Source organism: Epinephelus fuscoguttatus, linkage group LG17 (assembly GCF_011397635.1).
Source record: "Epinephelus fuscoguttatus linkage group LG17, E.fuscoguttatus.final_Chr_v1".
Lineage (NCBI taxonomy): Eukaryota > Metazoa > Chordata > Actinopteri > Perciformes > Serranidae > Epinephelus > Epinephelus fuscoguttatus.
Genome location: NC_064768.1, coordinates 42,465,594 through 42,476,833, shown reverse-complemented (window position 1 = coordinate 42,476,833; position 11,240 = coordinate 42,465,594). Strand labels below are relative to the sequence as shown.

The window sequence follows — 11,240 nt, the reverse complement described above, 5'->3', positions numbered from 1 at the left end:
CTCTAACCCTCCAGACTGAACCCCAACTAGCTAACACACTAACCCCCCAGACTGAACTACAACTAGCTAACACTCTAATCCTCCAGACTGAACTACAACTGGCTAACAGTCTAACCCCCCAGACTGAACTACAACTAGCTAACACTCTAATCCTCCAGACTGAACTACAACTAGCTAACACTCTAATCCTCCAGACTGAACTACAACTAGCTAACACACTAACCCCCCAGACTGAACTACAACTAGCTAACAGTCTAACCCTCCAGACTGAACTACGACTAGCTAACACACTAACCCCCCAGACTGAACTACAACTAGCTAACAGGCTAACCCCCCAGACTGAACTACGACTAGCTAACATTCTAATCCTCCAGACTGAACTACGACTAGCTAACAGTCTAACCCTTCAGACTGAACTACGACTAGCTAACAGTCTAACCCTCCAGACTAAACTACAACTAGCTAACAGGCTAACCCTCCAGACTGAACCCCAACTAGCTAACACACTAACCCCCCAGACTGAACTACGACTAGCTAACATTCTAATCCTCCAGACTGAACTATGACTAGCTAACAGTCTAACCCTTCAGACTGAACTACAACTAGCTAACAGTCTAACCCTCCAGACTGAACCCCAACTAGCTAACACACTAACCCCCCAGACTGAACTACGACTAGCTAACATTCTAATCCTCCAGACTAAACTACAACTAGCTAACAGGCTAACCCTCCAGACTGAACTACAACTAGCTAACAGTCTAACCCTCCAGACTGAACCCCAACTAGCCAACACACTAACCCCCCAGACTGAACCACGACTAGCTAACATTCTAATCCTCCAGACTGAACTACGACTAGCTAACAGTCTAACCCTTCAGACTGAACTACGACTAGCTAACAGTCTAACCCTCCAGACTGAACTACGACTAGCTAACACTCTAACCCCCCAGACTGAACTACGACTAGCTAACATTCTAATCCTCCAGACTGAACTACGACTGGCTAACATTCTAATCCTCCAGACTGAACTACGACTAGCTAACAGTCTAACCCTTCAGACTGAACTACGACTAGCTAACAGTCTAACCCTCCAGACTGAACTACGACTAGCTAACAGTCTAACCCTTCAGACTGAACTACGACTAGCTAACAGTCTAACTCTCCAGACTGAACTACGACTAGCTAACACTCTAACCCTCCAGACTGAACTACGACTAGCTAACATTCTAATCCTCCAGACTGAACTACAACTAGCTAACAGTCTAACCCTCCAGACTGAACTACAACTAGCTAACACACTAACCCCCCAGACTGAACTACAACTAGCTAACAGTCTAACCCTCCAGACTGAACTACAACTAGCTAACAGTCTAACCCCCCAGACTGAACTACAACTAGCTAACAGGCTAACCCTCCAGACTGAACTACAACTAGCTAACACACTAACCCCCCAGACTGAACTACAACTAGCTAACAGTTTAACCCTCCAGACTGAACTACAACTAGCTAACACACTAACCCCCCAGACTGAACTACAACTAGCTAACAGGCTAACCCTCCAGACTGAACTACAACTAGCTAACAGTCTAACCCTCCAGACTGAACCCCAACTAGCTAACACACTAACCCCCCAGACTGAACTACGACTAGCTAACATTCTAATCCTCCAGACTGAACTACGACTAGCTAACAGTCTAACCCTTCAGACTGAACTACGACTAGCTAACAGTCTAACCCTTCAGACTGAACTACGACTAGCTAACAGTCTAACCCTCCAGACTGAACTACGACTAGCTAACAGTCTAAACCTCCAGACTGAACTACGACTAGCTAACACTCTAACCCTCCAGACTGAACTACGACTAGCTAACATTCTAATCCTCCAGACTGAACTACGACTAGCTAACAGTCTAACCCTCCAGACTGAACTACAACTAGCTAACACACTAACCCCCCAGACTGAACTACAACTAGCTAACAGTCTAACCCTCCAGACTGAACTACAACTAGCTAACAGTCTAACCCCCCAGACTGAACTACAACTAGCTAACAGGCTAACCCTCCAGACTGAACTACAACTAGCTAACACACCAACCCCCCAGACTGAACTACAACTAGCTAACAGTTTAACCCTCCAGACTGAACTACAACTAGCTAACACACTAACCCCCCAGACTGAACTACAACTAGCTAACAGGCTAACCCTCCAGACTGAACTACAACTAGCTAACAGTCTAACCCTCCAGACCGAACCCCAACTAGCTAACACACTAACCCCCCAGACTGAACTACGACTAGCTAACATTCTAATCCTCCAGACTGAACTACGACTAGCTAACAGTCTAACCCTCCAGACCGAACCCCAACTAGCTAACACACTAACCCCCCAGACTGAACTACGACTAGCTAACATTCTAATCCTCCAGACTGAACTACGACTAGCTAACAGTCTAACCCTTCAGACTGAACTACGACTAGCTAACAGTCTAACCCCCCAGACTGAACTACGACTAGCTAACATTCTAATCCTCCAGACTGAACTACGACTAGCTAACATTCTAATCCTCCAGACTGAACTACGACTAGCTAACATTCTAATCCTCCAGACTGAACTACAACTAGCTAACAGTCTAACCCTCCAGACTGAACTACAACTAGCTAACAGTCTAACCCCCCAGACTGAACTACAACTAGCTAACAGGCTAACCCTCCAGACTGAACTACAACTAGCTAACACACTAACCCCCCAGACTGAACTACAACTAGCTAACAGTTTAACCCTCCAGACTGAACTACAACTAGCTAACACACTAACCCCCCAGACTGAACTACAACTAGCTAACAGTCTCTAACAGTCTAACCCTCCAGACTGAACTACAACTAGCTAACAGTCAGACTGAACTACAACTAGCTAACAGTCTAACCCTCCAGACTGAACTACAACTAGCTAACAGTCTAACCCCCCAGACTGAACTACAACTAGCTAACAGGCTAACCCCCCAGACTGAACTACAACTAGCTAACAGTCTAACCCCCCAGACTGAACTACAACTAGCTAACAGGCTAACCCCCCAGACTGAACTACAACTAGCTAACATTCTAACCCTCCAGACTGGACTACAACTAGCTAACAGGCTAACCCCCCAGACTGGACTACAACTAGCTAACAGGCTAACCCCCCAGACTGAACTACAACTAGCTAACAGGCTAACCCCCCAGACTGAACTACAACTAGCTAACAGGCTAACCCCCCAGACTGAACTACAACTAGCTAACAGGCTAACCCCCCAGACTGAACTACAACTAGCTAACATTCTAACCCTCCAGACTGGACTACAACTAGCTAACAGGCTAACCCTCCAGACTGAACTACAACTAGCTAAAAGGCTAACTGGACTTTATGGACACTACACAGCAATGTTCATATACATTTTTTTACACTGCATTACTGCCCCCCCCCCGGCCCCCAAATATGCTCTGCTTATTATTATTACCTTTCGCATGCCTAGTTTTTGAAATCTTTAATCTGACTCTTTCTCTTCTTGACTGCTGAAACACGCGAATTTCTCAACTGTGGGATCAATAAAGGTCTATTTTATCTGATTCAAAGAAACTAAAATGGCGCCGTTGCTTGGAGACAACAAACAAACCCACCGGGGCAGCGGCCGTCTCCCGGTGTCTCAGTCCGTAAACCAGCCGCTGTCTCCCGGTGTCTCAGTCCGTAAATCAGCCGCTGTCTCCCGGTGTCTCAGTCCGTAAATCAGCCGCTGTCTCCCGGTGTCTCAGTCCGTAAATCAGCCGCTGTCTCCCGGTGTCTCAGTCCTGACTGACCGGATGGAGATCGTCCATGTGTACACGAAGCTCCGAGGTGAGTTCGGCCGACAGTGTCTCTTCTCAGACCGGCCTGCGGAGCTGCTGGTGGACGTCCCTCCGGACCCGAGTCTGACTGCGCTGTTCATCCAGAAGAACCCCCGAGACCAGGCGCTGCAGGCCGGCCAGGACATGTCGGAGCACACGGTGAGCTTCGGAACCACGTGACTATAATACTGAAGTAATGAAGTACTGTAACTGTAACTATAGTACATGACGATGTCACAGTGATGATGTCACAGTGATGATGTCACACTGATGTGGGTCCTCCAGGTGAACACAGAGCGCTTTGAGTATGACAGCTGTGGGATCAACCATGTGGAGGGGGGGTGGCCCAAAGACGTGAACCCTCAGGAGATGGAACAGACCATCCGCTTCAGGAAGAAGGTGGAGAAGGACGAGAGCTACGTCAACAGCGTCCTGCAGCTGGGCAGCGTGAGGACAACCCACTTTACCTCTGTCCTCATTGTCTCACTTTGCTTCTGTCCTCACTGTCTCACTTTACTTCTGTCCTCACTGTCCCACTTTACCACTGTCCCACTATACATCTGTCCACACTGTCTCACGTTTCTTCTGTCCTCACTGTCTCACTTTACTTCTGTCCTCACTGTCCCACTATACCGCTGTCCTCACTGTCTCACGTTGCTTCTGTCCTCACTGTCCCACTTTACCACTGTCCCAGTATACATCTGTCCACACTATCTCACGTTTCTTCTGTCCTCACTGTCTCACTTTACTTCTGTCCTCACTGTCCCACTATACCGCTGTCCTCACTGTCTCACGTTACTTCTGTCCTCACTGTCTCACTTTACCACTGTCCCACTATACCTCTGTCCACACTGTCCCACTTTACCACTGTCTCACGTTGCTTCTGTCCTCACTGTCCCACTATACCTCTGTCCTCACTGTCCCACTTTACCACTGTCCCACTATACTTCTGTCCTCACTGTCTCACTTTGCTTCTGTCCTCACTGTCCCACTTTACCACTGTCCCACTATACCTCTGTCCACACTGTCCCACTTTACCACTGTCTCACGTTGCTTCTGTCCTCACTGTCCCACTATACCTCTGTCCTCACTGTCCCACTTTACCACTGTCCCACTATACTTCTGTCCTCACTGTCTCACGTTGCTTCTGTCCTCACTGTCTCACTTTACCTCTGTCCTCACTGTCTCACTTTACCTCTGTCCACACTGTCCCACTTTACCACTGTCTCACTTTACCTCTGTCCACACTGTCCCACTTTACCACTGTCTCACTTTACCTCTGTCCTCACTGTCTCACTTTACCTCTGTCCACACTGTCCCACTTTACCACTGTCCCACTTTGTTTCTGTCCTCACTCTCACTTTACTTCTGTCCTCACTGTCTCACTTTACTTCTGTCCTCACTGTTCCACTTTACCTCTGTCTCACTTTACCTCTATCCACACTGTCTCACTTTGCTTCTGTCCTCACTGTCCCACTATACCTCTGTCCTCACTGTCCCACTTTACCACTGTCCCACTATACTTCTGTCCTCACTGTCTCACTTTGCTTCTGTCCTCACTGTCCCACTTTACCACTGTCTTACTATACCTCTGTCCTCACTGTCTTACGTTGCTTCTGTCCTCACTGTCTCACTTTACCTCTGTCCTCACTGTCTCACTTTACCTCTGTCCACACTGTCCCACTTTACCACTGTCTCACTTTACCTCTGTCCTCACTGTCTCACTTTACCTCTGTCCACACTGTCCCACTTTACCACTGTCCCACTTTGTTTCTGTCCTCACTCTCACTTTACTTCTGTCCTCACTGTCTCACTTTACTTCTGTCCTCACTGTTCCACTTTACCTCTGTCTCACTTTACCTCTATCCACACTGTCTCACTTTGCTTCTGTCCTCACTGTCTCACTTTACTTCTGTCCTCACTGTCCCACTTTACCTCTGTCTCACTTTACCTCTATCCACACTGTCTCACTTTGCTTCTGTCCTCACTGTCCCCTATACTTCTGTCCTCACTGTCCCACTTTACCACTGTCTCACTTTGCCTCTGTCCTCACTGTCCCCTATACCTCTGTCCACACTGTCTCACTTTGCTTCTGTCCTCACTGTCCCACTTTACCACTGTCCTCACTGTCCCACTTTACCACTGTCTCACTTTACCTCTATCCTCACTGTCTCACTTTACTTCCGTCCTCACTGTCCCACTATACTTCTGTCCTCACTGTCCCACTTTACCACTGTCTCACTTTACCTCTGTCCTCACTGTCTCACTTTACCTCTGTCCACACTGTCTCACTTTACCTCTGTCCTCACTGTCCCACTTTACCACTGTCCTCACTGTCCCACTTTACCACTGTCTCACTTTACCTCTATCCTCACTGTCTCACTTTACTTCCGTCCTCACTGTCCCACTATACCTCTGTCCACACTGTCCCACTTTACCACTGTCTCACTTTACCTCTGTCCACACTGTCTCACTTTGCTTCTGTCCTCACTGTCTCACTTTACTTCTGTCCACACTGTCCCACTTTACCACTGTCCCACTTTACCTCTGTCTCACTTTACCTCTATCCACACTGTCTCACTTTGCTTCTGTCCTCACTGTCTCACTTTACTTCTGTCCTCACTGTCCCACTTTACCACTGTCTCACTTTACCTCTGTCCACACTGTCTCACTTTACTTCTGTCCTCACTGTCCCACTTTACCTCTGTCCACACTGTCTCACTTTGCTTCTGTCCTCACTGTCCCACTTTACCACTATCCCACTATACCTCTGTCCACACTGTCCCACTTTACCACTGTCCTCACTGTCCCACTTTACCACTGTCTCACTTTACCTCTGTCCTCACTGTCACACTTTACTTCTGTCCTCACTGTCTCACTTTACCTCTGTCCACACTGTCTCACTTTGCTTCTGTCCTCACTGTCCCACTATACTTCTGTCCTCACTGTCCCACTTTACCACTGTCTCACTTTACCTCTGTCCTCACTGTCTCACTTTACTTCTGTCCTCACTGTCTCACTTTGCTTCTGTCCCACTTTACCACTATCCCACGATACCTCTGTCCACACTGTCCCACTTTGCTTCTGTCCTCACTGTCCCACTTTACTTCTGTCTCACTTTACCACTGTCTCACTTTACCTCTGTCCACACTGTCTCACTTTACTTCTGTCTCACTTTACCTCTGTCCACACTGTCCCACTTTACTTCTGTCTCACTTTACCACTGTCTCACTTTACCTCTGTCCACACTGTCTCACTTTACTTCTGTCCTCACTTTACCTCTGTCCTCACTGTCTCACTTTGCTTCTGTCTCACTTTACTTCCGTCCTCACTGTCCCACTTTACCACTGTCTCACTTTACCTCTGTCCTCACTGTCTCACTTTACTTCTGTCCTCACTGTCTCACTTTGCTTCTGTCCACACTGTCCCACTTTACCACTATCCCACGATACCTCTGTCCACACTGTCCCACTTTACCACTGTCTCACTTTACCTCTGTCCACACTGTCTCACTTTACTTCTGTCCTCACTGTCTCACTTTACTTCTGTCTCACTTTACCTCTGTCCTCACTGTCTCACTTTGCTTCTGTCTCACTTTACCTCTGTCCTCACTGTCTCACTTTGCTTCTGTCTCACTTTACCTCTGTCCTTACTGTCCCACTTTACCTCAGTGGGCGTGTCCATAGTTGAAGCTGCTGGTTGTGATGTCACTGGGTGATCCCCAGGTCATGGAGCACTGCATCAGACAGAACAACGCCGTGGACATCTACCAGGAGTACTTTGAGGATGAGGACGAGGTGGAGGACAACCAGGAGCCACCATCTGCCAAGACCATCAGCGTCTTCAGGTTCAGCAGAGGACAGGTACAGTGTGTAGGTCAGTGTCTGAATGCAGCAATCTGATTGGTCAGCTGTGTGTCCACAGAGATCCTAATGAGGTGAAGCGGACCGTCACTGGCCTGTCGTGGCACCCTGACGGCGGCAGGAAGTTGGCGGCAGCTTACTCCTGTCTCGAGTTCCAGAAAACGTCCAAAGACCTGAGCTTGGACTCATACATCTGGGACATCGGTGAGTGAGACGGGCAGAGGGACAGATGGACAGCAGCTGGACTTCAACCCACCACAGAGTCCACTTCATGGATCCATGTTCTGTTTCAGAGAACCCGAACAGACCAGAGATGTCTCTGAAGCCAGTGTCCCCGCTCGTCTGTCTCGACTACAACCCCAAAGACTCCCACACACTGGTGGGAGGCAGCTACAATGGACAGATCGGTGAGTTCAGGTCTGGACTGACAGACAATTGATGATGTCTCTGTCTGTCTTTATGAACCTGTGCGTGTGTTTGTTTCAGCGTACTGGGACACCCGGAGAGGAAGTCAGCCAGTGGAGACATCCTCTGTGGAGATGAGTCACCGAGACCCTGTCTACAAGATCATCTGGCTGCAGTCCAAAACCGGGACGGACGCCTTTTCTACCTCCACCGACGGACAGGTACACCTAATAACACTGTTCCTGTGGTGGACTGTAACATTGTTCCTGTGGTGGACTGTAAAACTGTTCCTGTGACAGACAGGTAGACTGATGGCAGACAGGTAAAGTGTCCTCTGTGTCTCTGTCAGGTTCTGTGGTGGGATGTCCGCCGGCTGACTGAACCCACAGAGCGTCTGGTTGTGGACCTGAGCAGGGACGGGAACCTGGACCGAGCTCTTGGAGCCGTGTCTCTGGAGTTTGAGTCCACCATGGTGAGTTTGTTTGTCTGTTTCTCAGTGTGTCTCTGTCCATCCTGTCTCTCAGTCTGTCTCTCAGTGTCTTTCTGTTCCCTGCCTCTCCAGCCCACTAAGTTCATGGTGGGGACGGAGCAGGGCGTGGTGGTATCCTGTAACAGGAAGGCGAAGACGCCGGCAGAGAAGATCGTCTCCACATACGATGGACATCATGGACCCGTCTACGCTCTGCAGAGGAACCCATTCTTCCCCAAGAACTTCCTGACGGTGGGGGACTGGACAGCCCGCATCTGGTCTGAGGACATCAAGGAGTCATCCATCATGTGGACCAAGTAGGACACTTCTAAAGCAATTCCCTCTGAGTCCATTAAGAAGACTTCCTGTCTCTATTTAACCCTGTCCGTCTCTGTGGACTTTGTCTCAGGTACCAGATGTCCTACTTGATGGACGCCTGCTGGAGTCCCGTCAGACCATCCGTCTTCTTTACCGTCACGATGGATGGCGTGTTGGATGTCTGGGACATCCTGTTCAAACAGAACGACCCCACGCTGAGTCTCAAGGTGCGTCCGTCTCACCTGTCCTAACTTCTTTGACACTATGTCCTTGTCCCGTCTCACGATGATGATGTCATCTCTGTCCACAGGTGTGTGACGAGGCCCTGTACAGTCTCCGTCTCCAGGACAATGGGCGGTTAGTGGCATGTGGCTCTCAGCAGGGAGGAGCCACGCTGTTGGAGGTGTGCGGTGGACTGTCCACGCTGCAGAGGAATGAGAAGAGTCTCCTGGCCGCCGTGAGACATTTGTTTGTTAGTTTGTTTGTTTGTTTGTGTGTTTGTTGGACGCACTAACAGACATGTCCACAGATGTTCGAGCGCGAGACGAAGCGGGAGAAGATCCTGGAGGCGCGTCAGAGGGAGATCCGCTTGAAGGAACGCAGCCGGTCGGAGCAGAGCCGAGAAGACGACGGGGGGCGGGAGGACGGAGACGACAGTCCAGATCAGCTGATCGCCAGAGCCGAGGACGAGTTCTATGCCGTCACGGAGGCAGAGCTGAGGAGGAGGGACAGGGAGGAGCTAAAGAACCGGGTCAGAACTACTTCCTGTTTCCTTCTTTTAAATGTTCATTAATCAGAACCTGAATAAGAACCAGGATTAGAACCACGAGACATACAGTTAATAAAGAAAACACATCAGGAACAGAATCTTGTGTGATTGTGTTTCCATCAGGAGAAAGACGTCTGTGAAGAAAAGGAAGTGACAGAAGAACGTGGTGGAACGTCACTGTGAAGGAGAAGAACGTTTGTTCTGATGACATCTTCGCTGTCACTGTGTCACTGTCAATATGTTAGTTGAATGTGTTACTGTGTTAACCATTCATGGTCATGTTAGTTCAATCAATCAATCAGTCAATCAATCAATCAATCAATCAATTTTATTTATAAAGCCCAATATCACAAATCACAATTTGCCTCACAGGGCTTTACAGCATACGACATCCCTCTGTCCTTATGACCCTCACAGCTGATCAGGAAAAACTCCCTAAAAAACCCTTTAACGGGGAAAAAACGGTAGAAACCTCAGGAAGAGCAACTGAGGAGGGATCCCTCTTCCAGGACGGACAGACGTGCAATAGATGTCGTACAGAACAGATCAACATGATAAATTAACAGTAATCCACATGACACAATGAGACAGAGAGAGAGAGAGAGAGAGAGAGAGAGATGCAGGTAATGACAGTAGCTTACATCAAAGTTTGATGTGTCAGGATTCGTGTTCATGTTAGTTTGATGTTTTAAGTTTAAGTTTATTTCCTTTATTAATCCCCCTGAGGGGAAATTCAATGTTTTCACTCTTGCTTGTCAATTACACACAGGTCTGAAAGACACACACATGCACAAACAGGACCTATACATGTACTAAGTGGAGAGATGTCAGAGGGGGCTGCCCTTTGGTCAGGCGCCCCGAGCAGTTGGGGGGTTCGGTGCCTTGCTCAAGGGCACCTCAGCAGTGCCCAGGAGGTGAACTGGCACCTGTCCACGCTCCATATTTGGTCCGGACGGGGACTCGAACAGGCGACCCTCCGGTTCCCAACCCAAGTCCCTATGGACTGAGCTACTGCCGTGCTAACATTAGCTCAGACTTCATGTTCAACGTGTTAGTTTGATGTGTTCGCGGGCTAACCTTAGCTCAGGATTCATGTTCACCATGTTAGTCTGATGTGATAGTATGCTAACATTAGCTCAGGATTCATGTACACCATGTTAATGTGTTAGCATGCTAACATTAGCTCATTAGCAGGTGTTCATTTGGCCAAGCAATGTGGCTTTGATTAAGGGTACACTTTACCCTTTGATTCGAAGTTTTCTTAAAAAATTGCGTAAAATAAAAACAAAAGACAACTACTTAAATCTGGAAGTCCCGCCCCTCAGACAAAGTAAAAAACACAGACCCCTCCTCTGTTTTTAATTTTTTTTTGACATGGCCCCCAAAAAATAAGGAACAGTCCCTAACTTGATTCATGTTGTGTGGCTCAGACTGTTATTTAGTGTTATATAATTATTAACAGGCTGAAATGTTTCTAGTTGTTGTTTAATTATAAATACATAAAAATAAATAAAACTCCATCGTAACATCTTCAGTTTTCATTTGTTTTTGAGCTGGT

General features: G+C 48.1%; 1 protein-coding gene and 1 long non-coding RNA gene across 4 annotated transcripts in view; one reads left to right on the top strand and one right to left on the bottom strand.

Annotated features, from left to right (window-relative positions):
• The first annotated feature begins 3,667 nt into the window (after positions 1 to 3,667).
• Positions 3,668 to 11,240, top strand: part of dnai2b (dynein, axonemal, intermediate chain 2b) — a 216,301-nt gene continuing 208,728 nt past the window's right edge. For 2 of the 3 annotated variants that reach the window (XR_007451528.1, XR_007451527.1), the window contains exons 1-12: positions 3,668 to 4,017; positions 4,144 to 4,305; positions 7,584 to 7,705; positions 7,783 to 7,925; positions 8,015 to 8,128; positions 8,208 to 8,347; positions 8,476 to 8,598; positions 8,689 to 8,912; positions 9,005 to 9,140; positions 9,224 to 9,370; positions 9,443 to 9,664; positions 9,806 to 10,305. Coding sequence is in view for 1 of the 3 variants with exons in the window: in XM_049602569.1 (XP_049458526.1) it covers positions 3,835 to 4,017; positions 4,144 to 4,305; positions 7,584 to 7,705; positions 7,783 to 7,925; positions 8,015 to 8,128; positions 8,208 to 8,347; positions 8,476 to 8,598; positions 8,689 to 8,912; positions 9,005 to 9,140; positions 9,224 to 9,370; positions 9,443 to 9,664; positions 9,806 to 9,865 (1,776 nt within the window). In the remaining 2 variants the exon portion in view is untranslated. Of the gene's footprint in view, positions 4,018 to 4,143; positions 4,306 to 7,583; positions 7,706 to 7,782; positions 7,926 to 8,014; positions 8,129 to 8,207; positions 8,348 to 8,475; positions 8,599 to 8,688; positions 8,913 to 9,004; positions 9,141 to 9,223; positions 9,371 to 9,442; positions 9,665 to 9,805; positions 11,206 to 11,240 lie in introns of those variants that run through there. The other variant, XM_049602569.1, reaches the window with a different exon arrangement.
• LOC125904940 (uncharacterized) lies at positions 5,099 to 6,470 on the bottom strand. The gene is made up of 3 exons (XR_007451599.1): positions 6,420 to 6,470; positions 5,225 to 5,290; positions 5,099 to 5,160 (listed from the first exon to the last, which is right to left on the bottom strand). It is a non-coding gene; the product is annotated as an uncharacterized LOC125904940 (long non-coding RNA).